Below are 27536 nucleotides of genomic sequence, written 5' to 3' on the forward strand. Positions count from 1 at the left end.
TGTCCGTCAAGGATGCCCATCCGAAAGAACACCGGTCATAGTCTAAAAGTGACGCAGGTCGTACAACATATCTCACGAGTAGACCGCTCACACACCCTTATTGTTTGATCCCAAACAGTGTCATTCCCTGAAAAAAGAAAAAAAAGAAAGCAAACACGGATCAAAAATACCTGTACGTAAGACACGTTTTGTGGCAATACACATACCTCGTAGTTACGGAGAATTACGGGACTTTGCCGAGACTTTTTCACAAGTGGCATTGGGCAGTAGCCCGCTGTGGCGACTCCCACTAGCGACCACCTGGCTGAACGAGTCCCAACCCAATGCCTCCAACGTCATGTGTATCACTGCATTCCTGATCTTGAATGTATTCCACATCCTACAAAAGACGAGAACAGATAGGATATAATTACACGATTGGATTGTGTAACCCATATGTATCCCTTTTTACCAAGAAAATGTAAAACCTCGAACTGACCGCAATGACTATAATGACAACCGTTGTTCGTTCTTCTCCTCAATTCAGATCAATCAAAGGAACTTCCAGTCTCAACCTGCTCAATTATAAGTCGACGACGAGGTCTTTAGAACCCCTCCACAGCCGAATTCTGACTTTGGGCCCAAGAACCGTTCACGAGCTCAAGACCTAACCCCACCCCAGCACGGATGGCCTTCTGCAAAGGAGAGCCTATGTCAGCTGACATGCCTTTCCAAGATCAGACCAACAACTCCTCAACTTACCTCAATGTCAGCGATCGAAGCAGGAGTCTGGCCACCACCATTGCCCAAGATGGGGTACTTGTTCTGCTGAGGGAACATGCTCGCAACCAACTGCTGAGTGAACGCATCGGTCTGAACCATTGAGTTCATGGAGGGCTGCTGCTGAGGTTGACTGAACATGGCATTGAACGTGTTACCCGCGATCGGGTTGAACGGCTGTTGCTGTTGAGACTGACGTTGAAGTTGAGCTTGCTGCATTTGCTGAAGGTATGCGAATTGCTGGTGCGTGAACTGAAGAGGAGTGACCTGAGACTGCGACTGAGCGGATTCAGACATGACATCGACTGATCCGCTCATGCTGTGGGAAGAGGCAGGCGAGGGTGTGTGGGTGTAAAGAGCATCGATGGTCGAAGTGGCGGGGGTCAAAACGTTGCTGGGACCGTGATTGACTGGCGAGCTGGATGCAGAGCCGAATGTCATCGAGTTGGTGCGAGTGGGAGCGGTGCTGACCTGAGACCCATTGTTGAGGCCGAAGGCGAATTCAGCAGACCAGTCGATACCGTTGATAGCAGCAGCTACAGGCGCTGTCGATTGCTCATCAAGGGACTGAGCATTGTTGTAGATGTTCTGCACGGCGATGCTAGCATCGAGATCCGTCGAAGAGCGGGGAGTGATGAGACCGTTGCCAACAAAGCCATTGTTGGACGGTTCAAGGCTCTCGTTTGTCATGTCTTCGTCGTCATTGTCGTCACCTTCACCCCCCATGGAGGCGAAGGAACCGAAGATCTCCTTCTCGACATCGGCGATCTCCTCCATCTCTTCGATCCAAGATGATTGGGCCTCCTTGGGAGCATAGCCGCTCACCTTTCTCCACTCGTTGACCTCGTTGAGAAGCTCGTCACGCTCGGCACATGCTTGCTTGAGGAGTTTGGCAGCGAGAATTCGCTGGTTGCGTTGGAAGTTAAGATGGGCAATCGAGCCATTGACGATAGCGCTCTTGCTTGGTCGTCGAGACGATGCGAGAGAGGGCAAAAGCCGGGCGAGGGAGAGGAATTTGGCGTTGAGGGTCTCTCGTCGAGCCCGCTCAATGGCGTTGTGTTGCGAACGCTTTTCGGCGGTGTTGACGCGCTTTCGAGGTTTTGATGCAGCCTTGGTCTTGGGGTTTGCTCGGGGGACGACGGGGCCGGAGGCAGGAGCGGTGGTAGGCTCGGAAGGAGTGATGACCGAAGTTGGGGAGCCGGATACGGGTGAAAAGTTGGCCATTGTTGTTGATGTATGTGTCGTTAATGATTCTTTCTTAATTATGTATATCGTCGACGGGGACGATGATTAGATCTAAATGGTGCGTCGATCAGGAGAGAAAATGATTAAAAGCTGTTAATGGAGAAGAGAGGTGCCGCGAGACGAGTCTCAAACGTGCACAAGGAGGTCGGAGTGTAAGCGTGAGAGGCTTTATTGGCTCAGCTTGAATGCTTTGTCCGGGTAAGGGGACAGAGGGGTCGATAACTCGGATCGCCGATAAGTCGATTGATATCGTCACACAGAATGGTATTAGTGATAAGATGGATGTATTAAGAGTTTGTGGTGGTGAGGAAGGTTGCTGGACTGGGTCGCGAGCACTGTTGATCGTTCATCGGGGTCGTGTATGGGCGCGTGATTGGCGGACGAGTTTGATGTAAGGCGAGAGACGAACGAGAAAGACAAGTGGATGAATAGGTTGATAAAGCAGTCGTCGGATGTTAGTAGTGGAGTTGGTGGGAATAGGGATGGATGATGACGAAATGTCAGCAAAATGTCGATCATCACAAACCAAGCACAGGCACATATGCAAGTACGACCATGCACAATAATATGATGCAAGGGGAGAGAAGGGAGAGGCGACGGAGAGACAAAGGTAGGGCTAAAGATAGCAAGTTGTGGAGCGGATTTATAAGGTTGTCGGGGACAGCCGCTCGTAAATTGATGTAGGTGGGAGGAGGTGACGAGTCATGCCAAATGAGAAGCGATTGTGGTACTAAGGGATGTGGGTGAAGCTTTGATCGACGAGCTAGAGGATAGTATGATGTGGATACGTCTAAATGGCAAGGCTAAAAGCCTGCTTAAAGCAGGATTGGATCCAGTACCAGTCCAGCAGGTATAGCTTGACTGAGTGTGGGTATAATTTCTCCCAGCCGCGCCATGTCCAATACCACTCTGTCCGCTGACCAAACACTCCATCCATCCTTATGTCGACTGGTCCCTTTTCGATCTGGTCCAACGAAACGATGTATCCCTTGGAGGGCCATCATCGTTCCCCGTCTCGCTCCAGCTCCAGAGCGATTTCCCACACGAAGATTTTTTATTCCACCCAACCGGACCATGACCGAACCTGAACGGAAGGAAGACTCACGAGCAAGCGGTATCCAAATTCACAGCCTAGGGGACGGTGGTGACGAGGGGTGAGTTGCGAGCTGGAACAGTCGAGCGACGTGCTTCGACGATGACTTTTCTATTGTGCGATGGTGAGAAAGAGATGGAAGAGGTGGATGAATGAGATAAAGGAAAGGTATGCGCTGTGGTCGTCAGACAGCAACGCTCTGCCCTGTCTCTCTCTCTCTCAATCTGGTATTGTCGTTGTTGTAACGACGCTTTGATTGGCGGTGTGGGAAAGGGAGTGAAAGGGAGGGAAAGGGGAGAGAGGGAGAAGGTCCCATCAGAACGACGCAAACGCTCTCATCTCAGCTATCGGAGCAAAACGTCCTTTTTTTTCTCCTCCTGCACTCTCTCCCCTCCCGCGATGGATTCAGGTTTTTCAGGGAATCCCAGTCACGAACGGGAATTTTTCTTTTCACCTCATATCATTATGAACGGGAATTTCAAATGCATGATGGTACACTGGCTTGTACGCTGTACCAAAGGCGTTTTTACCGGTTCCTAAGTAAAGATTGCGACACAACCTGTGTCTGTTCTTACTGCTTCGAGTATTTCTTGCCCCTCGTCTCGTGAGGGCTCCGGAAACCCGGCTGTCACGGCCATGGGCTCCAGTCTATCCGTAGGCACGAGCAGGTTCCAAGAGGAGGTGACTACAACCCCTCCCCAACGTCTAAACGTCTAGTGCTTAGACCCAAAAGGCTGATCTCCCCACCTAGTAGCCATCTTCCATATCAATCTTCATCTTCGCAAAGATCATACAATTAAAATGCTAGTCCTCCACCTTGACCGTCGCTGTGATGAAAGGTTATGTCGACCCAGATCTCGGCAAAGAGGTTAATCTGATGTTCCTCTCAGAATAGAACTCACAAGTGCAGCTCGAGGTCATGTAGGACAACTCCCGTCATTACAAATTGTACCCAGTTCGATCCCCGACCATCGCGGCTCAACCGGATCAACAAGTGAATCTACGTACAAGGTCCCACGTCCCAGCTTCAGGATAAGAGATTTGTATACAATCGGAAAATCACCAATTCACCTTGGAGGCAAAAAAGGGTATCTCCCTTCTGGCATTAGAAATAGATCAAGGGGCTCGAGAGGCACATGATGGCAACCCTGGCAGTCCCTCTGGTCCCTCGGTCGACGACAGCTATCTTTGACGGGCCGGAACATGGCGCAGCTTATGGCGGCCCGGAACTTGCAAGCGCAATATAATGCTGTCATTCATCACATATCACGCCAGATAAGGGGTTGACAACGCAATAGTGAAGCAGTAATCTACTATCCATCCCTGGCAACGACAATTTACGGCATCATGTTCTCTCTTCTCGTATTACATCAACGCAGACATCTTGATGCTCTTCCTGACCGCACTCAAAGACCCTTCGTGGCATTTGTATTTCGCCACGAATTTCTTCTTCTTTGGCGGTCCCAAAATAGTGGATGGCGTTGTGATAAGACCTGACACCATGAATCTAATGAGCAACGGACGGAACATCGCGCCTTTTCGCCTTTTCAAGGTACCGTTTGCGCGCTTGAGGCTGAGACACTTAAACGACAACATACGATACTCACTCTCATCCTTTGAGTCTTGAAGAGACGATAGTGAAGCTGAAGCTCCTTGATCTTGCATCTGACGTCCGAAGAAATCGGTAGCAGGCTACGGACCAGCCGATGACAACAGAATCAGCAGGCGCTACTTACTGCTAATGTGACCAGCACTGGGACTTGGTTCTCGTGTTCATAGACGACTCACCAAATGGGCCTTATCAACCTTAGCAGCTCCAGTTGCACCTCCATCTCTTGGCATGGAAGCGGAACCCCTGGATAGACATGCGTTAGCTATGTCTTAATTTTCATACTACTTGGCATTACTCACTTCAGTCCATACGCCCTCGAGAAACAGTCAGCTCCAGTACCTGATCCATCCGCTCCGGCAGCTCCTCTTCTCCTCGCGATTTCTGCGTCCATCTATCACATCACCAGCATACCATGACATCAGCCATCGTGTTGTACAAGGTGTAGACGGAACTCACAGCCTGTGCGACAAGTTGTCTCACTGCAAACCTAGAGGCAATGATATCGTCTGCTCTCTTCCCATCATAGTGCACAAAGACATCAATCGGCCTGCATGCTCAAAATCGTCAATATTTAACGAATGCTCCTTGAATGGCTTACTCACGGCTCAAGCCTCATCATGGGCTGACCATTCTCGCCTTTCTCCTGCCAGAATTGCAGACCAAGGGGGATCATGAGCTCCACGAGACGGGAGAGGACAGCTCGCTCAGCAGGCTTTACAATATTGGCGTTGACCTGGAGATGGTTGCGCGCTCATCAGTACACAGTCGATTGTCATTTCGGTCCAACTCACTGGCTTCAGAGGGGGCGAGATGATCCGCATCAGCAACGGAATCAATTCCGTGTAAGTCGCTGTTGTCAAGAACAGGGATCTCATGATTGGCGGTATGAGATTTTTGAGATTCGTTGCAATCTCCTCGTTCACGACCCGCGCTTGATAGCACTAGCAGAACGGGATGTGCAGTCAGTCAGCCTAGAAAGATGCGTCGACCCATGAGTCAGTAACAATCATACTAACCTCGTAATCGGCTTTGGGCCACTCAGTTGGCTTAGCGTTGTTTGCCGGTGCCGCTAGATGGCTATACCAAGCTGTGATTGCGAATGGCACATAACCCATCAAGTCCCATTCCTGACCTTCTCCGACTTTAGTCGCCAATCGATCGTAGTACCCAAGCCAATCGTGTACTTTGCAAAGGTTGCCAAGAGACGCATCAATGGGCTTTAGATTCGGATAATGTTCGAAACAGCCTTGGACGACTTTGTCATAGTCACCGCAAGCTTGCACTGCGAATGACAACCTGTCAACGTAGCGACCATCATCAATACCGCTTGTTTTCCGACGCTGTTTGGCTGCCAGAGGGATGAAGAGCGAATTCCAGACCGACTGCAGAGTTGTTCCAGAGTCCTTGAGACCGACTGAGGACGATCGGATGGCTTCATCGGTGACAGCGGAAGATTTGGACTTGATGAACTGTGACGTGGGAAAGGCTTTAGCTCGAACCGACCTCGTGCATGTCAAAGATAACGGACCTGGAGAGTGTTCAAGCAACTCCTGACATCTCCGCTCGTCACGTCTACCAGCGTGGTCAACACTCTCAAATCTGCTGAGAGCATTTCCCGGTCGCAAATGTCCCTGAGCCGTTTGACGAGGAATTGGGCTTGTGGTTTGCGGAAACGAATGATACGGGCGAACGGTCGCAAAGGACGTAAGGACGTGGCGTACCTGCATAATCGTCAATATCGCTCGCTGAATAAACCGGTGATCGCCAAGCTTACAGATCGTTACAGATGCAGATAATCGGTCTTCGTAGAGGCTTCCACGGGGTGTTGCCTGTGGAACCGAGTGAGCTGATGGCCTTGATACGATCCTGCCAACGCTCACTCTTTTTCTTCGCTGGGACATCCTGTATTAGTTTGATCAAGCTTCTCACGAAGCTCTGAGATCGGTCAGCACAGCATTGATACCGACAATTTGGTAGCTCACAGCATCACCACCGCCGCTTGCTCCATCAATCTCATCGATAACCACGCAAGTCGGTTTCCCCTCGCTTGCCAGTCCGGAACCCGATTCAATCGCATTCTTTATTCTGGTGGATACTGTGGCAGCTGATCGATCATCTGAAGCGTTGATCTCCAGCGTACGATAGCCGGCATGTCGAGCAACTATATGTGCGAGCGTCGTTTTACCGTACCCAGGAGGACCTGAAAGAAGAAGGATCTGCGCCATTGGGGAGATATTAGCCTTGTTTGCATGAGATGGGACGTGGAGGCCTTACACGTTCTCGCGGTCGACCAAGTGGGTCGTACTGCACAGAGACCATGTCAGCGAAGACTTCTCCGTCCACGAAGCCGACATACCACGAAGTTTTCTGTCTCTTCCATCTTTCGTTTCTTTCCAAGCACAGTCCGCTTGAACACGCACTTATCCCACTCTTTTAGCCACCCCATGACCTCACGGTGCACTCGCTGTTGTCAAGAAACCGCCACGACCGGTCAGTGAACAGCCGGTAAAGGACGCGAGACGATCACTCACATCTTCTCCCAATAGATCAGAGAACTTCTTCGGCCTGTACTTATCTACCCACATAGTAGAATTATAACTAGTAGCGGCTAGAGCGCCTCTTTCAGCGCGTCTTCGCTCCTCGTCATACCGCTGTTGCAGTCTGAGTAGAAGGGAAGTTGAGCAATGAGACAGATGCGTAACCTAAACGTAGAACCTACTTGATAGCTTCTTGTTGAGATTTGAGCTCATCTACCTCTGCCAATAATCGATGCAGCGGTACACTTAGAAGGTCGCCAGCGTCCGTCCTTGTCGTCACACCTTTGTGCGTTCTAGTCTATATTCCAAAGACGATTAGTCGTCTACGCCGCAGGCAGCCATAAGTAGATCGCGAACATACCGACTGTATGACCGGAGGTTTTGGTCTGTACCGCCTCTTGAACGAAACCACTTTGCCCTCTGCCGTTTCCGCCCGCAGGATTGGGAGTGTACAGATATCGAGGAAGGACTCGAAAATTGGCAACGGAGCAAGATCAACTAGGGAAGCTTCCCGGTCTGGCGGAGGTGTCAGAGCGACTCGGATCCGAGAAGCTGATGTGAGTCGTTGTTAGTGAGATCGCAAGGCCGTCTTGTCTCGAATGGAAATGAAATGACGACTTACAGGATGCCACAGGTTCAAAAGCCGAACCGTCCAAGGAAGTGTAATCGAGCAGAGCCGACGAGCCGAACCCTCCTGGTTTATTTGAAGATACTGACGAGGCCTTGGCCGTCGTCGTCGATCTTGGCAAGCTCGCACTCTCCCGTTCCATCTCCATCAAAGCCAATTCGTCTTCCAAATCCGACGCTTCCTCTTCCAATTCAGGTGGAGGACTGTCCAAGATCATCCTGTCCTCTCTTCTCTCTTTGTCAGCCCGAGTGACTGTGGTCCTCCCAGCACCATCGAGGTCGATGTCTGCATCCCCTGAAGCAGATGTGGATGTGTTGCTATCTGCTTGATTAGACTGAGGTGGAGTCGGAAGAGGGAAATCGAAATCGAAGATGTCGGTAGGCTCAAAAACTGGTCGAGAGGGGTCTGAGTCCGACATGATGAAGCGTTCCTGCAGCACACCTTCAGGAGGCATGAGTGAGGCTAGAGGATGGAACGACCTGCACTGGACATGGGGTGTTAGCAATGTCAGGAAAGTCGACGATCGATGTCAAAGAGGAAGAGAATTCAATGATTTACGCGACGCGTTTTGTCTTTTTCGTCTCAGCATCATTGACTTACGAGTTGCAACCATTTTCAGGCACGGGAGCGTCGCAAGTTGAATGCTTCTAATGTTCATGTCTTTTACACCGTGTATGACAACCTTTTCCTTCCTCATCTCATTCTGCTCTACTCGCCACTGAGTTCTTCTCATCCTAGCCGGACACACGTACTGGGTCAGACACTGACTGTGACACTTTCGCATCCCTCCGTCATGCCTCGTAAGTGTCATTACACAAGACCGTCACCTCCACCCGCAACCTCCACTTTGCTCATCCACCTGCTTCCACATAGCCAAAAAGTCAGTCTCACGCAAGTCTGAGCCAATGGGCAAGCGTACCAATGCTATCAAAGCGACTCCCCGAAGAGGAAGAGCTTCTGACCCTGCTCCTGTTAAGATTGACAAGAAACGTAAAGCCGCAAGATTCGAAGAAGATGAGAGTGGCGAAGAGGGAAAAGAGGTAGAAGGTGAAGTTGTCGGAGTTCGAAACAGGACACGAGTGACGGGAGAGCTGGGGAGAGAGAAGAAGGTTAAGAAAGATGAGTCTGGTGATGATGAAGTCAGTCCGGCAGAGGAAGAAGATGATGACGAGGGGGACGAAGAAGTTGAAGAAGACGAAGAGGAGGAGGAGGAAGAGGAAGAACGTGTCGAACAGCATGACAACAGTCAGAGCCAGTCCGCAGTGTGAGTACTTTCTTCAACGACTGTTTCCAATAACTTTTCATCCTCTTTCACATTCTGTTCTACAATGCGTCGACGTGAGATCATAGGAAATTTGACTGACAACTGCGCACTCTCATGCTGTAGAGTGGACAAAGTTGTCAAATCGGTCTCTGCCAAGATGAAAGCCTCCAGGAAGAGCAACACCGCCAGCAGAGGTAAAAAAAGAGAAAGCGATGGGAACGGTTCGAAAGAGGTCCAAAAACTAGATGCTCTCTGGGATGATTTGCGGAGTAGGTTTGAAAAACTGAAGGATGGCGATAATGGCACGAAAACGAGGTATGGCATTCTGTTCCCTGACCACTACAAGTCCCCAGTTCTGGTCTCTTAATTCACGCCCAGCCGCAAGCTCTTCATTTTATCGGTGGCTGATGCCGTCTTCTTTTCTCCTTGCAGAGCTCAGATTGTGAAAGATATCACGTCCAGATTGGAAGCGACTATCGGACAAGCTTTAGAGGAGACTCGGGACGGCACAGAAGAGCCCAGACCAGGATTGTGAGTGGGACGTCTCCTGGTCGTCGAACCTCTGTCAAAAGATCTGGTAACAATGCTGAATACGGCTGTTTCGTGGACAGGGAAAGCACATGAAATTCTACGATGTCTTCGTCAATTTCCTCAACGAATATCAAAGTCCATTGGTGGTCGCGCTCCAGAAATGTACAACTCAACGTGAGTTTTCGGCTCTCCTGTGGTCTTTTGTCCAAGATCTGGCTGATTGAGACATCCTCCAATGTAGTCGAAGCGAGACCTGACAAGATTCACAATGTTGTCAAAAAGTTCAATCATTTGCAAAAAGCAAAGCTGAAAGAGGGTGAACAACGAGCGACAGTACGTTTCGAGTATTCCCCAAACTTCCACCTATACCTCCCTACCTCGTCACTGTATATCTGTCGTTTCCACCTTCGATCGGATTCTGCCCACTATCTTGTAGCTGACGGTATGATTGTATGTTCTCAGCTGTGCCTCGACACCAAGGACATTGTACGTACGAGTCGAAAGCAGCTACGAGCTTCAGTCCTCAAGCTCTAATAGAATCAACGAATACCGATGGATTTCGCCAAAATCACAGACCATAGAGCGCATATGATTGTTATATTCGCTCTGTCTGACTCACAGATGTCGATCACAATTTAGCATTGCTCCCAAGTCACGTCGATACACAAGTCAGGTCACTGAGCCATATGATTTCGTTTCCTTCGTTGATCAACCAGACCTCAGCTTTTGTACAAGAGTTGATATTTCGGCCCATTTTCTCCTCACACATGTTGCCTGTACTATTTTTTTTTCGCAATCCGGTCCACAGACCATAAAATGATATATGCATCGCATGGAATGGATACGGAAGGATTATTCTTTCCCAACCGAACAGGTTCGAGAGACTAGAATTCGTATAAATCCGGTCTATCGTGTCTGAGCGCCACTCTGGGAGAATGTCCATTGCCGCCTCCATTAGGAGGATGAGCATGACCGTGAGCGTGGTCATGGCTGTGATGATGCTGCTGGCTTGGCTGTTCCGTTTTTTTTATTGTCGCCTCATCAACTGCCGATGACACCATCTCTTCTTCACCTCCGAATCTGACCCTCGCTCTAGGTTTGGAAGTCTTCCTCTCCCCCTGCGGTCCTCTCGGTCTCGAGTTCAATCCCACCTCCGCAACAGCGTTCGTCACCTTTTCCACCTTCTCCACACCCTCGGCCGCTTCTGAAATTGTCGTTGCCGTTGCCGTTGCCGTTGCCGTTGTCGGAGTCAGGACACTAGTCCCGCTCAAAGCTGTCGATATGTCCCCACTCGTCTGTCGTTCTCCCACCCCGCCTTCTACGCCCAGATGCACAGTCTCCACGACAAACCGTTTCCTCTTCAATCTGAACCCCAGGTTATTTTCACCCGCGCCTCCTCCACCTCCGCCCCCTCCTTCACTTTGAGATACGCCGAGAAGGGTCGAGTGTTTCAGTGTGGAAGGGAGAAGGGTGTGTGAGGTGGGATACGAATGTAGTGTGAGTAAGCCGTGGGTGGTCGGGAAAAGAGGTGGTAGTGTCGGGTCGTCTGGACACCAGAGTCTCAATCAGCAATGCTCTCACATGCGGCGCATCGCCAATGCACGTTTGGCAGCGATCGACTTACCGGCAAATCCTCTCAGCTCCACACACCCATCAACACACCATGCCAGCCTCTTGACTATATCTTCCCCTCTCGGTCCCGTGATCAGACTTGGCGGAACGGTGATTAGTGCCGCTGCAGATTTGGGCCTTATAATCCCTCTCAAGCCGTGAAGGAAACGGTGGATCTCCTGTACATGTAACGGAAACAATATCAGAACCCAGGGTCGTTCCATGATCTCATCGTTCGCGATGTCGCTCGCAGGAGACAGAAACAAAGTAAAGTCCGACGTCTGGCTGGTCGGATCTCCCTCAGAATAGGTGGAGATCAGAAGAAGGAAATCCACTCACGTCGATCGATACGTCGTCCCCCCAATCCATCCCGCCTAGATCATTTATCGTCAACCTCGTAGCCCTTCTCTGATCTGCTCCAGAGAGCTTATCGTGGATCCCCTTGAGAGCGACATCGAATTTACTAGGTCCTTTGGGCCGTGTCGAGCTACTACCAGAGGATTCGGGAATGTTGAGAGGGATGTATGATTGTTGTCCTGATGTGTGAATGGACGATAACACCGAGGGCGGGATCGGCGTCGTGAGTGAGAGCTGAGAGCCGTTTCCTAGGGGAGGTAGAGCAGTATCAGTTAGGCGTACTCTTGACGACGGAGATCCCTTCAGCTATGGTTATTGACGGTATCAAAGAGGCAAGGAGCGGTGTCCAACAATGCGGTTGAAGGTATAGCTTGGCGAGCGACAACAGGTCGAGCGAAGAGTCAGGAAGTATAGGACAGAAAGTAGCCAAAGTCACCTGTTCCACCCATCTCCAATATGCCAAAGTACCATAGCAAAACCACGACCACGAAAGGAAGAACAACAGAATATAGGCAAGGCAGATTGACTCACCTCCTACTGTCGTCTTATATCTACCCATCTTCTCATATCTCCAAGCTATCCTTCTCCCTTCCTCTTCTCCCATCCCACCGGGTCCACCATTTCCCTCCTCACCTTCACTCTCACTCCCATCCACTGCCCCCTTTTCGACCCACATACAACCTCCCACGACCTCTTCGCCCTGTCTTTCGTCATCACCGCCGACGAAAACACTCGCTTGACCCGAAATCAGACCTTGACTTATCCAATATCGCGAGACGAGTCTTGCCCATGCTGAATGACTATCAGGAGCTAATACCAAAAAGGTAGAGCCGAGAGGGAGTCCGCCGCCAAGCAAGTCGTCTAGTGATGGTAAGCCGGTAGGAAGGAGGGGAAGGGTGGATAGCGATGGCGAGGGATGGGTACCGGGTGGTGGTGGAAGGGTCGTGGACGGAAGTCGACGAGTGAACGAGGGCATCTTCGATTCTTGATTGGGGTCTTCCTTATCGTCTATCTTTGCGAAAGTGTTGCGAATTATCCTTCCGTGTAGCAAGTAATAGAAGATCGTTTGCACACAGAGCCAAACAGTTTTTGTCAATCTACCGAGTGGAGGCTTCGTTCGATACACGTGGCCGAGTCAGGAAGATGATCGCATCCATTTCGGCCAGCTGCAAAACTACCAGTCGGGTCGATGTCTATGATGGCACAGGATGACAAGCACATACATCAATAATGTAAGTATGCACTAATTAGTCCACGAGCGATCTACGTTCGTGGGAAGGACCAATGCTGTCTAATTCCAATGGCCACTCGTCACTCGTCAAGGCCAGACACCAGAGTAAACTACCCTCCCAACAAAAACAAAATACACAGTCCCAATCACTTCTCCGCTTTACCCGCCCACTCTGGCCATTCTCTATCATCCTCATCCGCATAGCTCGAGCTTGATCCTTCACCTTCACCCTCCGTGTCTGCTTCATGCAAGAAAGTGTCCACCTCATCCATCGTTGTGTCTCCCATCTGAACTCCAAGTCCGACTGTCCCCTCAACTGGCTTCCCACTTCTACTACCAGGTCGATCCTCTAGCTGAATATGATCGTAAGGCGGCGGTGGGGGTAATTGATCTCTGTCTCTTCGGGAACGTGATCGTCGTAAAGGCAACTGAGAAGCTTCTGATGCTGTTCTGCCTCTTCGAGGTAACGGGCCAGGTTGGAAAAGAGCTGGGACGAAATATAGCAGCCCAGTCTTTCTTCTCCCTCTTCTGTCTCTTTCTCGGTCGCTGGATAGTAACGTTGCGGGAGCGGCGAGGATAAGGTTGCCTGCCCGTTTGAAGACCGAGGCGATGTCGGAAGGTAATTGAGTGGGTAAGCCGTCCAGCGACGAAGTCGGGCTCATCGAGCCCAATCCATTGGAGCTGGTAGGCGTTTCGTCGCCTGACCTTGGCGATGCTGACATTCCATGAGTAGGGAGGATTGAAAGAAGCTGATACTGCGGACCGCCGACAGAGTTTCGCCTGATCCAGATCAATCGGATGACGCCAATGACGATGACTACGGCAGCGATCCACATGACTTTCTTGCCCCAGTCGCCGAGGAATGTGATGAAACCAGCATCGTCGGCGTGCCACGACGATCCATAGAAATGGGAGAAGAAGGAATGAGGGACATTTGACATGGGCGTGTTTTTGCCGTACAGCGATTTCGGTAAGATTCGCACTTCGGGTCGGGGGTGAGTCTCCGTGAGAGGGTGTCCGGATGAGTAGAGGGCATATTGCGCAGAAAGGAACATCGGGCTGGGGAAAGGTCAGTTTGATTGAAAAACATTTCCCAGTGCGCAAGCAGGGTAGGTACTCACCCAGTGGAGAACATGACCGTGGGGTAGTTGGTCAAGAATTTGTGGTTGAAGGCGGACAATCCGTGAACCGTGTCATCCATAAATGCCGACCCTTTGGACGAGAAGATCAAATCGTTTGACACCCCGACCTACGGCACAAATGTTCAGCTTGTCCGTAGTGAGAATACACGGGAGCCGTCACTTACAGGCTTGGTGATGGGAAGGATGACGTCCCAATCGCCTTGCAAAAGAGGATCTAACCTCCGCCTGCACCCGATGTCTAGATCCATGTAGATACCGCCGAAATGGTGCAAGACAAAGTATCGGATGGAGTCAGCACGTTGAATGGGATATTCGTATGAGTCGAACATGTGCAGATGAGCGGGATAATGCTTCGCAATGAACTCTCTGGAGATATCGTCGGTCCAGAGCATATACTCACTAAAGAAGGACAAAGAGCCACATCAGTGTCAAAACGTTGCAAGCTATGAAGACATGCGTGACTCACTAGTCAGGCATGCCCTCTCGACACTCTTTCCATGCCTTTTGCCACTTGTCGGGCAGATGGTCGGTCTTCCACGTCTGATGGATAAGTCGGGGGATGGTCTCGCCGGGCCTACGTGGTCGTTATTATCAGTTGGTCGTTTTCGATAAGTTTAGATTAGATCGAGCCGGATCCAACTAACCTTGTAGTAATATTGAACAGTCTATCCCAGCTATTCGTATCATGAACAGTGCCATCCCAATCCCTCTTCATCCAGTATCCACCAGTACCTTCGCCATCGATACCCCATACTCCATCACCGGAATACATTTCTGAGGTGACATCGGAAGTGGCGACCAAGTCGTCTTCCTCTGCGTATGTCGGTGACTCTTCCGATTCCTCCTCTGCATCAAGCTCTTCCATCTCCTCCTCTAGCTCTTTCCACACCTCTGGCAATGATTCAGTACCCATCACCGCATCTTCCGTCGCATCTGCGGCAGAAACCGCGGACTCGGAACCAACCTCTCTCCACTCTTTTCTCCTTCGGATATGCGCGGGTGCCGCCTCTGTGGGGATCGGTGCAGGCTCCTTCAGAGGCTTGATCACGTCTTGGGGTTTCCAGGCCACCTCTGATTCGGTCAGGTAAGCCCAGGAAGGGATGGCTAGGTAATATGATACACTAGATAACACTATGATGGTTCCGAGGAGGATCAGGGATAGGAGCACGAGGAGCGTTATGACGATCTTCCGTGTTTTTGATGACTTGGGTCGATCATTTTGATAGTGGCTGTGCCGAGAGGAAGATCGAACTGGATATGACATTGTCCTAGCCCGTCGCTGAGGCGGTCGGGAGGAGGGCGGAGGAGAGAAGGGGTTCGAGACAGGAACGGCGTGTGCGGAAATGGACAATGAGACTCGTCGACGAGGATGGGTAGGGGAGAAGAATGAGGTAGATGTCGAGGACGCAGGGATGGGGTCGGCGGTGTTTGTGTGGTAAGGATTCGTTAAACTTGATGCCTCATGTGTGGAGATCGTTGATATTGGTGTAGCGAAAGAGATGGAGGTGGTCCTCGATGTCCTAGATCTCCTACTGCTATTGCTGTCGATTGACGCGATGGGTGTACGTTGAGGCGTTGGTGGCGTTACCGAACAATGAAGATCGTCGTTTTGATGTTGAGTACGGGCGATGAGAGGCAATGTTGTCGATGATGAATAAGAGGAAGATGACGAGCGATGAGAACGGTGGGAGCGGGGTTGAGGTTGATGGCGGTTTTGGTGGTTGACATCAATATTATTGTCACGATTTGAAGTCTGGTTCATCACCTTGCTTTTTGCCCTTTTGCTATAGGGATTTCCAAAAGGGTATGGAGTGGTGTAGCAGTAGTGAGACCCGGGGGTTTGGTTCCGAAATGGCTCTCGGTCACCGATGGTTTTGGATGTTGGTACGGTGGAGAATATTACGATGATGATACGTACAGACAGAGCAGAAAAACTGTCGGACAGCTGGAGAGAGGGGGAAGAGCAGAGGGGTATGGTAAAGTATGTGTCGTTTTTGGGGGGAACGGGAGATTAAAGTGCGGAGATGCAAAGTGTGGAAAAGGCACAGGGTTGTATGTCTGTCTTTCTCTCTGTTGTTATTCATTCATTCAGGGACCAGAGGAAAAACAAGGGGCTATAACATTAACAAATCTCCATGACTGGGGCGTTTGATGATACTCTTTTGGTTGCGAGTTCGGTATATGTATACCAGAGGTGCAAGCAAGCAAGCAATCGCGTCACCAGCACACGAGCAGATGGAATCGCTCTCTACACACGTGTACGCTGTAACACACACGTACCCACCATTGACACCCCCTTGATGGCATCCATCCCGATGCGATGCATCGTTCTGCCAAAAGTCCCACGGCGCAAAAGCACCGCGGTGCGAACGACCATGCGCCTACCAAAGGCGCCAATCTAGCCAACACAGCGTATCGCTTTGGTCTGTTGACGCGTTTCTTGTTGATGATACGCAGCTGGAACAGCACAGCTTTGGTCCTCGGTGACCCAGTCTCCGGTAATGTGGCACCAACGCTCCCATCACTGTTTCGGCCGCCTACTTCTTAGTGTCGATCGCTTTCCAATGCTAGCATGTAAGGATACATCTGTCCCTTCCGTTCGCAGACGATAGCTTAAAAACCCCCAAAGTGCTGGCCGTTACAATGCTGCTTGCTGCCTTGAAAGTTGCTTGTTGATACGGGGGTTTGATGATTTCCTCTGCGACTTGCTCAGACAGCGCACCCAGTGGGTCTTGTCTAATCCCCTGAAGACAATCCAAGAGAAACAACCAAGGCTCCGTGATAATGTATGCTAATAAGTGAACCTCAGAACGTTCGTGTGCACACATGGGTATGTCAGAGTCTGGTCAAATGGGCGTATGCGTGTACTGATAATACCCCTTCCTCTCAGTACCGCCAGTTCATTTCGTCGTGCGCTGTTACTCATTAGCATCAGCACGGCTGACAAACAGTCTTTGAAGTGCTCCATATGGTTTTTCTCCGAGAAGTGCTTCGGTGATGTGGAATAGCTCCCCCGGCGTTGACGACGACACAACCTTACCAGCTTCGTATAACTCGGTCAATCTGCTGCATGGTATAGGGAGCACTCTTACGGTAGTACGGTGAATGATCTTGAATACAACAGAACGGCTCGATATCTGCAAAGCTGATCTGTGTGCGGCAGCAGATTCAGAGAGGGGTGCTATATCAAACCTTTGGTACACGGCAACGGTCGGATATTCCTCGGTTGTATTCAGTCGGATGAACATTATTCCGCCAATATTAATAACGAGCCCTTCGACCTCGCAGATACCTACCCCGCAAACGCCTGATTCGATACCAAGCTTGTGTTCAAGCAGATGGACACGGTCATGTTGGACCGATGAGAGCATGCATCGAAGATCGAAAGCCACCACCGCGAGGCAATAGTCTCGTCCTCGTCCTCGTCCTCTCCTTTCCCTACTTATCTCTCTGTGTTGCCCCCCTTCATCGTTGTTCTTTTTCACCCAGCAATCGAAAACTCCCAACAAGGCGTAATCCATACCAATATCTACATCCCTTCTCTGACGCTGAGTTAGAGCCCGAGTATCATGTCCGGACGACCTCGGACGAATGCAGAGATGGATAGGTCATTCTTGACTGCTTCTATCCCAGACTTGTTGAAGCAGCTCAAGGTGGAAGAGAAGATCGTCTTACTTGCAGGCAAAGATTGGTGGAAGTGAGTGCTACGTGCAAGATGATGTCTGGACCGATGTGATGAAAGGGAACCCCGTCCGCTGAACTATCTTGCTCAGTACCGTTCCCATCCCTCGACTGAACATCCCCTCGTGAGTGGAGAATAGCAATTATAGTCGACCGCAATAGCTCACTATGCGTGTTTGCTGCAGCATCAAAGTCACAGATGGACCCAATGGTGCGAGAGGAGATTCTTTCTACCACATGAGTGAGTGGAGCAGACTCGTTGAACAACGATCACGAAGTCGAGCACCGTGTTCTGGCTTTGTTCTATGTCACACCCAGAACAGGCGGAACTGATGAGCCCACTTCTTCAGCCCCGGCCATTGCTCTTCCTAGTGCCACCTCACTCGGTGCGACCTTCTCCAGATCCCTCATTCACGACGCCGGTGTACTCCTCGCTGCCGAGACGAAAGCCCGTAACGCAGTCTGCCTCCTCGCTCCCACCATCAACATCCAACGGTCTCCGCTCGGCGGCAGGGCGTTCGAGTCGTTCTCGGAAGATCCCACGCTTTCTGGTCTGATGGCGGCGGCATACATCAACGGTCTACAATCGCAAGGAGTGAGCGCCACGATCAAACATTTCGTCGTGAACGACCAAGAACACGAGAGAATGGGTGAAGATGTCATCGTGTCCAGTAGACCTCTACGAGAGATTTACCTTCGACCTTTCCAAATCGCTCAGAAACTCAGTAAACCTTACGCGTTCATGACCTCGTACAACAAACTGAACGGCGTCCATTGCTCAGAGCATCCATGGTTACTGAAGGAGCTGTTGAGGAAGGAATGGGGACACGAAGGATTGATCATGTCAGATTGGTATGGAGTTTATTCGGTTTCTGACTCGATCAATGCTGGTCTGAGTCTCGAGATGCCCGGTCCAGCAAACTGGAGAACCCAGCCTCTTATCTTGCATTCTATCTCAGCTCACAAGATCGATCCTCGTCAACTTGACAAGGTCGTCAGTGAGGTTCTCACTTGGGTTCAGAGCTTGACCAAGTTGAACGAAGAGCTGGTCTACTCTCCGCCCAGTGACGAGAAAACGAGACATGAGGACAGGGAAACGGATGCCAAATTCCTTCGTCGACTCGCTGGAGAAGGGATAGTCTTACTCAAGAACGAGGGAGGGGTCCTCCCCTTGAAGGGCAACAAAAAAGTGGCGGTCATCGGGCCAAATGCAAAGGATTCGGTCCTTACAGGGGGTGGATCTGCGAAACTCCGATCAGCGTGGTCATCTACCCCTTATGCAGGATTGGCATCGAATGCTCCAGACAGTATCGACCTGTCCTACTCTCTCGGTGCGATCACGGCCAAGTTCCTACCGATTCTTGACTCGGATTATACCGCTCCCGACGGCTCTCGTGGTTTCGAGCTTCGCCATTATCCAATCGACGACGACGGAAAACAGGCTTCCGAACCTGGATATATCGAAATTCGAGATTCGTCAGATATGCTCATGGCCGATTTTGTCCACCCGGCTCTGGGAAATCACTTCTTCACAGAGCTCAATGCGGTGTTCACTGCGCCCGAGACGGTGGAATGCGAGTTTGGATTGGCCGTTACTGGAACAGGTCGGCTGTGGGTGGACGGGGAGCTCGTGATCGACAATTCCAAGGATCAGGAGAGGGGATCTTTGTTCTTCGGTTGTGGTACAACTGAAAAGAAGGGCACATTCAAGGTGGAGAAGGGCAAGGTGGGTTTTATGATCAAGTTCAGTCGGACATATTCCTGGACTGACGATACTACCTGTCTCTGTAGAAATACAAGCTCCGGGTACTTCACGATTCTCGTTCAGCTGTCGTGGCCGAAGGTGGCGAGAGCACTCCGTTCTCTGCCAAGGGTCTTCGAGTTGGTGCTTTCAAGGTCTTCGATCCTGATCAGGCGATCAAGGATGCCGCGTCTCTGGCTGCGTCTTCCGATGTGGCTGTGGTCGTCGCCGGTCTGAACTCTGATTGGGAATCTGAGGGATACGATCGACCAGACTTGACTCTACCTCTTCGAACGAACGAACTCATCGATGCTGTATCCGCCGCCAATCCCAACACTGTCGTTGTCATCCAGGCCGGTTCAGCAGTCTCCATGCCGTGGATCGACAAGGTGAAAGGTGTGGTCTACGCTTGGTATCTGGGGAATGAGACCGGGAATGCCATTGCGGACATCGTTTATGGCGCTCAGAATCCGTCTGGTCGATTACCCATCTCGTTGCCAAAGAGGGAGATCGATATCGCCGCCCATCTCAATAGTAAATCCGCTCGAACCAAAGTACATTACGAGGAAGGTATCTGGGTAGGATACAAACATCATAATGCGAGAGGCATCGAGCCTCTCTTCCCGTTCGGACACGGTCTATCATATACCACTTTCGACTACTCGGATCTCAAAATCATTTCTCTCCCCCAAGAGATCCAGGATCCGAACGAGTTCAAGGTGACTGTAGGAGTGAAAGTCAGAAATACGGGCAAAATCACGGGTAGTCATTCGGTCCATTTCTACGTCAGTCCACCGGAAGAGTCGAGCACAGGTCTCAAACATCCTCAATGGACCCTACAAGCATTTGAGAAGGTATACGATTTACAACCGGGAGAGAGCAGAGACGTTCAAGTCACCCTTGACAAGTGTAAGTGCCATCCCGACCTCTCCCTCAAGTCTTCCAACCACAATCGAGACAGGATCCCGCCAGGTGTACCGCGGATCAATTGCTGACTTGCCCTGGTTCCGTGTCCGTGCAGATGCCGTTTCGCATTGGGATGAATTGTGGGACACTTGGAGAGTGGAGGTGGGTGAATGGACAGTGAGAATAGGTGTCGATGCGCAGACGATGAAGGGCGAAGCGAAATTTACGATCGATCAGGAAATCGAGTGGAGAGGTTTGTAAGACCTTGTTATACAGAATCGAATGGAGTACCTCGTAGCCATAATTATATGATCAGAGCTGAACAGAAAAGTTGTCATTGCAATGTATCTTTATGCATATCTGACGTGGATGTGACATGCAATCTCGCAACTGGGAGAAAGCTTCACAATCTGGATCTATACCAGAACCCGCGCTATGTAGTCCGATGCTCCTAAAGATCTCTAGTCCCTTCCGCTCAATCAGACTCACTCCACATCCTCTCCACCTCTCCTTCTCCTCTGTTTCTTCGCATCCCTAAACCTCTTCTTGAACCCTTGAGTCAACTCCAATTTCTCTTTCTCCCAAATGGCCTTCATCTCCGAGTCACCCTCGTCATCCTGTCTCCAAAACCCTCTTAATTGTTCTTTCGTGCCCTCCTCCGCGTCCTGTTCTTCCCCGCCTCGATCCCCATAATACTCGTCCTCTTCACCGCCCCACCTACTCTGTCTTTGATTCTGCACTGGAACAGAGGGACCGGAAGGAGCATGCAGTTCGTTATATGGATTAGGAGCATCTCCTTTCCTCGTAGACGGTCCTCCTTCTGCCGTCGTAGGTATGACGAAGAAAAGAGGCGTTTCACTGTTCGCTTCAAACTTGACTTTCCCTCTTGAGGAAGTCGTGAGAGGTGCCAATACTGGTTCTTCTACGATACGCGCAGATTGAGACACCCCGCCGGGTATGGTACTGGTGGGAACGGGGATAGGGATATCGAGTTCTTCGTCGAGTTCCAGATCGGGGTCGAGGTTCGCAAGCAGGGAGAAACCAGTCGAAGTCGCAGGTGCTGGAGCGAACATGTCTTTCAGTGTTGATGTAGTGGGTTTATCAGACTTCGATTTGTCTGTGGCTTTCCCAGCTACGTCTTCATCTTCATCTTCGTCCGAGTCCGAGTCTGAGTCTGAGCCACCAGAAGAATCTTCCTCTGAGCTATCGTCATCTTCGTCTTCACTACCCCCACTTGATCCAGAACCAGAGCTAGATCCAGACCCTGAAGAGCTCTCCCCATTTTCCCCCGCTCCATCTCCTCCTCCCGCAGGAGGATCAACATCCATACCTTCAGAGTCGCTCGATTCTTCGCTTCCATTTGAGGTTCCTGACCCCGATTCCGATCCAGAAGAAAACCCTCCGGCTGTATCAGTCGGCGCGACGTCGATCTGCATCTCTGGTTCTTGCAGAAGTATTTCCTCGATGTCATCGCTGTGTTCTGTGGCCAGAGGAATCATCGCTGGAACTCCAAGATCGGATTTGCTCCTTGCTCGTCCAATCTCCACCTCATCCTCATCCTCATCATCGTCTGACTCGACGAAACCTGCCCACTCTGACTGACCAAATTTCTCGCGAGGAGGTGAAACTCCGCCCAATAAAGCATCGAGTACGCCGAGAGCTTGAGATTGTTCGGACCGTGCTTGTTCGCGAAGCGGGTTAGGGATTTCTGACCGCGGTTGGCGGACCGCTGGCGCAAGTGTATGTGTTCTCGGAAGGCTAGGTGGGAGAGACACAGGGGATGGTGGTTGTACTGCACGAACCGGGAAAAGAGGCGATGTTGGCAAGGTAGCTGCGTCTTCTGTATGGGGCGAAGATACGGTGACGGACTCTTGAACGACAGATCGCGCCGGGAACAGAGGGGACGAAGCAACTGGAGACTGACTCTCAGAACCTTCGTCATCCTCAGACTTTGACGACGGAGCCGATTTGGGTGGAACTTCCTCGCCTCTGGTCGGGAACAACGGTGGTGTTGGTTTGTCATTTTCAGCTTGCGATGTGGTGCTTGTTGAGGATGGAAACGCAAACTCGTCCGCTCGAATAGGAAATAAAGGCGAAGCCTCCCTCTCCACTCCGCTAGGTAGGGCTCGACTTCCAAACAAAGGGGAGCTGGCGGTATCGCTCATCTCGAGCTGCTCGATATCATCGACGTCTTCTTCATCCTGCTCCACTCTTTGTCTCTTCCCTCTGATTACCTCTTCGTCCACGACTTCTCCTTTCACAACTCTCCTCCATTTGCCGAGAGCGACCTTGTCATCTTCTGCCTCTTCGTCAGCATTCTCCTCTCCGTCCTGTATGCTCTCATACTCCCAACTTCCTTCTTCCGGTTGGATATCTGATGCAACTTCGGCACTGAGCTGATTGGCTGAGACGTAAGTTGAGCCCCACTGGATTGGGTTGATAACTTTTCGGAAAGCTCTCGAGGGAGGTAATCTCATACGTTTCCCTTTCAGCTTCTCCCTCCTATCTACCAGTCCTACTCCTATCGGATGACTAGGTCTCACACTGATAGGTCTTATCAATCTCTTCTTGTTGTTCTCCTCATCCCCTCCAACTGCCACCCAGAATTTCTTCTTCTCCGCAATCTTGGAGCTTGTCACGAGTCGCATATCCTGAGCCATCTTCCCCACCCCTTCACCTCGAGCAAGCATCACCCTCTTCCTCTTTTTCTCGATTTCTGCTCGAACCTTCTCAGGATTCGGCTGTATTTGGGATTGGATAACTATGTCGTAACGAGGCTTGGCTTCGGAGAGTCGTAGTTGTGTACCTCGCCAGTGGGAACCGGACATGATATTCAAACACTTCTTGAGCTGAGCCGGAGTAGTCTCCAATGTCAAAAAGGTGAAAGGGCGTGGTTGACCTGGACGGAGCTCATGTTAGCACTGAACGTCGTCCTTGGAGGTTGGGAATATACGTGAGGGGCAGACGGCCAAACTCACCCAATCCATCAGGACTCATGTCTTCAACTTCTCTCACCGTTCCAAATGACGAGAAACGATCTCTGATATGTGATGTGGTGATGGCGGGTGTGAGACCACCGATGTGCAGTCTCTTGGTGACTGTTGTGTCGACCATCGACCTCTCTGTACTGCGTTGACGGTAGATGGATAGATATACAGGATCCGAACTGGAATGAAATATGGCGATTCCAAAGTTGCAGAGGTGGACGAAGAAATGTGGTATCAGGCACCGAATACGAGTCACGTGACCAACAACATTGGTTTCTTGAGGAAAGACAGAATACAGAGACGCGTAGCAAGTTGAACCATTTGCATCAACATTAGATCAACTCTCGTTCACTTTTGCCTCTCCAGCTCGAGCTTTCTGTCCACTTGCACGCTCTGTCGAGGAGATACAGCGCCAATATGGCGAACGATCTGCACGCTACCAGAGCGACGAATCTCCACAAACTGTTCATCCAATCCATGCTCTCTCGTCGAGCGGGTCGAGAACACGTCGTGTTGGAATTGTACAAACGGGCCATATCCGCGTGTCAAGGTGTGTCCAGGCCCCTCAGCCTTATCGTTGGCTCTGACTTTCATCTACCACCATGATAGCATATGAGGATGATTTCAGACCGACTCACCGACCTGATCTGGCGGGGCTGAACGCGTTCATGATCGAAGTCACCGAGTTGTTGCATGATGTAGGGATGGAAGTCGTTAGGGGTCAAGAGCAAACAGGAAAAGGGAAAGGCTGGATCGTCCTTGTAAGTCAAAGTCTGATCACCCCAGGTGGATCGATAAGTTCGCTGATATAAAACCGTGACAGAGGAATATCGATCCTTCGGAAGTAGCCTTGCAAGCTACAGATTACTCTTCCAATGAAGTGGACTTTTATCGTAAAGTAGTATGTCAACTCACCAGCTTTCTGCTGTTGGCGGTGGGGCTTCAGGAAGCTGCCAATACTGACATGATTCTCTCTTACAGATCGAAGGGATCATTCTCTCGTATCCTGCCTATTCGATATCTCACGGTCAAGCGACGGGTCTCGTGTCGGAACTGAAAACGCAGATGACAAGATCCAACGCAGAGTCATTACTGGACTCTTTGTGTTCGAGAGGATGGTTGTCGAAATCCAAGTGAATGAAACGTTCCTCTCCCGCTCATCATTATGCCCATGCTGATCCGTCGTGCAGACGGGGAAGATACACCCTTGGTGTGAGAGGTGCGGTCGAGCTGGAACCGTATTTGAAGCAGGAATATGAAGGAGATATACATAATTGCAGACACTGCAAGCGACTCCTTCTGGCGGTGAGTGCTGTGGCGGTCAGTTTGATGTCAAGAAAAAATCTCTCATCACTCGTGACATACAGGGCTGTGCATGTTCTCAGGCCGGATGTAAGTTTCTGTACTTCTCACGCTCAGTATCTTTTCCCTTGTCCCTACTCCGTCCCATCATTCAGTTCGCTGCTGCCAACGATTCCGATGCTGAACATTACACTCAAATCACAGGCTCCGCTCACTTCCATTCCTACTGCTACGACTCCCTCGTCAAACTCCCCCGTGCCTCATGCCCAGAATGCAACGTCCGGTTTTCGGATTTTGTCCCGAAACCCGTCGGCGAGAAAGCTGCCCCGAGAGCAGAAGATGAGTTCTCGCGATTGAAGAAGAGGAAGAGGAGTTCTGTCAATGCGAGAGGGAAAGGCAAGGGGATGGCGAACGGTGATGACGAGGATGAGGATGAGGAAGAAGATGAGCTGGAGGAGGAAGAAGGAGCGGATCCTATGGCAGAGAATGCGGATGAGAGTGGAAGTGGTCATCGGAGCGGGTTCGTTGCGAGGAGTGCTGGTCCGGTGAGTCCCTAGCTTCATCGTCCTACGATGGGAGGCTTATCATGCATTTGGTGTTCGAGTAGTCTGGATGGAGAGTCGATCCTACCTCATCGCTGAGGAGCGTGGTGCCAGAAACGCAATTTGATGAAAATCGTGAAGAGGAGGAGGAGGAAGAGGAGGAGGAGGAAGAGGAGGAAAAAGAAGAGCCGCCAACCAACAGGCGAAAGAGCGCCCGAAGATAGACTTTGAGAAATCCAGCTAGTAGAATTGGACTGTTCTCGGGGGATTTGTGCTTTTCACAGCTGTGAGCCGCACAGTAAGACGTTGTAATGTATATACATAATCGTAAGGTGACATGACATGACGTGACAAATTCGTTACTGTATTCTTTGTTTGATGGTATGTTGTGAACAAGTGATTGGTGAAAATGTTTGTCATGGTATGGCTGAGAGAGTTTCTGTTGTATGGTGAAGAATGACGATGCGACCATCGCGGCGAAACAAAAGGAAAAGAAACGAACATGATTCCTCTATCACTCTTTAATCTCCCTGTTTTCTCCCTCATCCTCATCAACCGGGTTACCCAGTCATCACCCTCCTTCCCCCTCTTGCGGGTCTAGTGCCTCTCCCTCTGGATCTGCCCCTGTGATCTTGAGTCTTATACAGATCCTTCAAACCCAACTCGCGCATGTACCTCTTCCACCTGCTCTTCTCGTTCTCTTTGCCCATGAAGGATGACCTGAGGTTGACTCACACTCCTACCGGAAAAGGGAGATCTCTCTTCCCCATCGCGATCGGCCTTCCGCGAAGCGGCGACGGGGTCCGGTCCCAGTCCCGGTCCAGGACTCCTTCCCCATCTATCGACGGCGTCCGACCTTCGTTCAAGGGTCGTGGCGCTTCTCGATCGACCGCCACGATGGACGGTGAGGGGACCCGACGGTATTTGATGCTTTGAAAACCCCATATCGGATATACCGCGAGGTTCGGACGTTGATCGACCGAGATTAGGGACCGAAGGTCGAAGTGGAACAGGTCGAGTAGTATCGTAGGTGCCACTCCCCAGAGGTGTTGGAGTCCTGATGGTGTCGGTGATGGGGGGGTCGGTGGTGAGTGGTTGCGGGGCGTGGTGACTTGTAAGAGGGGTTGGAGGCAAGGACAGATTCGGGTTGAGAGAATGCATCCGTCTGTAGTACGACCGGTAGGTTGATAAGGTCGATCAGCACAAACGCTTATGTCTCAAATGGACTGGAGAAAAAACGAATCGAAAGAAATGGGGTTTAGAACGATGGCGGAAGAGGGGATCGAGAGGGAATGACAGCACTCACTCAGCATACGCTCTCGAGATGGTATCCATTCTATCCCTCTCTTCGTCGCTCAGGCGCTGTCCGCTCCTCGTCCTCTCTATCCCATACTGCAGGACCGGAGACACCGGCTCTGATGCCCATCGATGATGTCCGACGGTAAAGGAGGGGTTGGATGAGAGCCGCGGGAGGTTGGGATGAGGTCTCGGTGGTGTCAAGATGTGCGATGGAGGTGGAAAGAGTGGTTGGCGTTCGGGCTGACAGAGGCGAGTATGAAGCGAGGAGTCAGTTCATGTACTGGGTAACCACCGGATGATGATGAGGATTCCGTTCGTCATGCGATGGACAGGGTTGAGGTAGCAGCCAGCTCCTCATCTTCTGCGCAACCGAGAGACCGACCAGTGGCAGATGGTGGTAACAAAGACTGCTGCAGTGTAAAGCGGAAAAGAAACCTTCACTCACGTCTTCTTGGTGTCGTCCAAAGCACAGAGGCAAGCATGATCTCAACGTTCCCAAGAATCCAGCAGGTAGTTGGCCTAAGTCAGACATCGTTGCTCTCCGACTCCCAAGATCAGGCAGTCCGCGATGAAGATATCCCGCAAGATCTTTCCACCGGACGGTTGCTGGTTGCAATCTGTCGATTATTCCGGACTGAAACCAGGTTGAGTCCCGTCAACTGTCAGATAGGCTTGTTGAACTCGAAATAGATGGTAGATGATGAACCAACCGACGGGTGTGGAACGACACGAGTCGTCCCTATCTGAATGGGGTGTTGTGTGTGTACAATTCGAAGCTACCAGGACCGGTTGACTGTACTGTATGTTCAAACAGATGGAAATCAGTCACGAACGGATTTTTCGCCTTTCGGGATTTTGACACATGTCAAGGGGTACAATCACGTCTTACCGCTTCTGCACAGCAGCACCTGTCAACGTTGAGCGATAGCCCAAGTCTCGAGTGCTATCTCGTACTCTTTTTCGTTGAATTGATGAGAGCGTTGAAGCACGATCTGCAGAAGAGTGAAGAAAGAAGGATGGACTGATGAATGGATATCAAAACTTTCTTTCAATCTTCAACTTTCCTTT

General features: G+C 50.8%; 10 protein-coding genes across 10 annotated transcripts; 4 read left to right on the plus strand and 6 right to left on the minus strand.

Moving 5' to 3' along the window:
• Positions 1 to 584: 584 nt before the first annotated feature.
• Positions 585 to 1983, minus strand: IAR55_002525 (uncharacterized protein; the record flags this gene model as incomplete). The annotated part of the gene is made up of 2 exons (XM_066945638.1): positions 585 to 674; positions 742 to 1983. The coding sequence occupies 2 exons, from the start codon at positions 1981 to 1983 to the stop codon at positions 585 to 587; spliced, it is 1332 nt and encodes a 443-aa protein (XP_066804327.1).
• Positions 1984 to 4462: 2479 nt separating this feature from the next.
• On the minus strand, positions 4463 to 8292 carry IAR55_002526 (uncharacterized protein; the record flags this gene model as incomplete). The annotated part of the gene is made up of 17 exons (XM_066945639.1): positions 4463 to 4789; positions 4886 to 4952; positions 5009 to 5100; positions 5166 to 5256; positions 5312 to 5442; positions 5501 to 5650; positions 5726 to 6178; positions 6238 to 6430; positions 6484 to 6538; positions 6590 to 6644; positions 6692 to 6925; positions 6984 to 7013; positions 7066 to 7173; positions 7241 to 7370; positions 7429 to 7544; positions 7608 to 7798; positions 7869 to 8292. 17 exons carry the CDS (start codon positions 8290 to 8292, stop codon positions 4463 to 4465), a joined length of 2847 nt encoding a protein of 948 aa, XP_066804328.1.
• Positions 8293 to 8667: 375 nt separating this feature from the next.
• On the plus strand, positions 8668 to 9673 carry IAR55_002527 (uncharacterized protein; the record flags this gene model as incomplete). The annotated part of the gene is made up of 4 exons (XM_066945640.1): positions 8668 to 8674; positions 8748 to 9138; positions 9262 to 9453; positions 9571 to 9673. The coding sequence occupies 4 exons, from the start codon at positions 8668 to 8670 to the stop codon at positions 9671 to 9673; spliced, it is 693 nt and encodes a 230-aa protein (XP_066804329.1).
• Positions 9674 to 9758: 85 nt separating this feature from the next.
• On the plus strand, positions 9759 to 10203 carry IAR55_002528 (uncharacterized protein; the record flags this gene model as incomplete). Its single annotated transcript, XM_066945641.1, has 3 exons — positions 9759 to 9843; positions 9911 to 10002; positions 10132 to 10203. The coding sequence occupies 3 exons, from the start codon at positions 9759 to 9761 to the stop codon at positions 10201 to 10203; spliced, it is 249 nt and encodes an 82-aa protein (XP_066804330.1).
• A 350-nt stretch (positions 10204 to 10553) lies between these two features.
• IAR55_002529 (uncharacterized protein) lies at positions 10554 to 12613 on the minus strand (the record flags this gene model as incomplete). The annotated part of the gene is made up of 4 exons (XM_066945642.1): positions 10554 to 11215; positions 11294 to 11459; positions 11620 to 11885; positions 12169 to 12613. 4 exons carry the CDS (start codon positions 12611 to 12613, stop codon positions 10554 to 10556), a joined length of 1539 nt encoding a protein of 512 aa, XP_066804331.1.
• Positions 12614 to 13014: 401 nt separating this feature from the next.
• On the minus strand, positions 13015 to 15274 carry IAR55_002530 (uncharacterized protein; the record flags this gene model as incomplete). The annotated part of the gene is made up of 5 exons (XM_066945643.1): positions 13015 to 13927; positions 13990 to 14117; positions 14175 to 14409; positions 14477 to 14584; positions 14655 to 15274. The coding sequence occupies 5 exons, from the start codon at positions 15272 to 15274 to the stop codon at positions 13015 to 13017; spliced, it is 2004 nt and encodes a 667-aa protein (XP_066804332.1).
• Positions 15275 to 17579: 2305 nt separating this feature from the next.
• IAR55_002531 (uncharacterized protein) lies at positions 17580 to 20599 on the plus strand (the record flags this gene model as incomplete). The annotated part of the gene is made up of 6 exons (XM_066945644.1): positions 17580 to 17707; positions 17784 to 17816; positions 17877 to 17932; positions 18042 to 19417; positions 19483 to 20341; positions 20454 to 20599. 6 exons carry the CDS (start codon positions 17580 to 17582, stop codon positions 20597 to 20599), a joined length of 2598 nt encoding a protein of 865 aa, XP_066804333.1.
• Positions 20600 to 20823: 224 nt separating this feature from the next.
• IAR55_002532 (uncharacterized protein) lies at positions 20824 to 23452 on the minus strand (the record flags this gene model as incomplete). The annotated part of the gene is made up of 2 exons (XM_066945645.1): positions 20824 to 23237; positions 23317 to 23452. The coding sequence occupies 2 exons, from the start codon at positions 23450 to 23452 to the stop codon at positions 20824 to 20826; spliced, it is 2550 nt and encodes an 849-aa protein (XP_066804334.1).
• A 290-nt stretch (positions 23453 to 23742) lies between these two features.
• IAR55_002533 (uncharacterized protein) lies at positions 23743 to 25393 on the plus strand (the record flags this gene model as incomplete). Its single annotated transcript, XM_066945646.1, has 8 exons — positions 23743 to 23875; positions 23935 to 24086; positions 24149 to 24226; positions 24307 to 24458; positions 24516 to 24630; positions 24693 to 24717; positions 24832 to 25172; positions 25235 to 25393. The coding sequence occupies 8 exons, from the start codon at positions 23743 to 23745 to the stop codon at positions 25391 to 25393; spliced, it is 1155 nt and encodes a 384-aa protein (XP_066804335.1).
• A 415-nt stretch (positions 25394 to 25808) lies between these two features.
• On the minus strand, positions 25809 to 27000 carry IAR55_002534 (uncharacterized protein; the record flags this gene model as incomplete). Its single annotated transcript, XM_066945647.1, has 3 exons — positions 25809 to 26334; positions 26476 to 26708; positions 26914 to 27000. 3 exons carry the CDS (start codon positions 26998 to 27000, stop codon positions 25809 to 25811), a joined length of 846 nt encoding a protein of 281 aa, XP_066804336.1.
• Positions 27001 to 27536: the final 536 nt, after the last annotated feature.

Source organism: Kwoniella newhampshirensis, chromosome 4 (genome assembly GCF_039105145.1).
Source record: "Kwoniella newhampshirensis strain CBS 13917 chromosome 4, whole genome shotgun sequence".
NCBI lineage: Eukaryota > Fungi > Basidiomycota > Tremellomycetes > Tremellales > Cryptococcaceae > Kwoniella > Kwoniella newhampshirensis.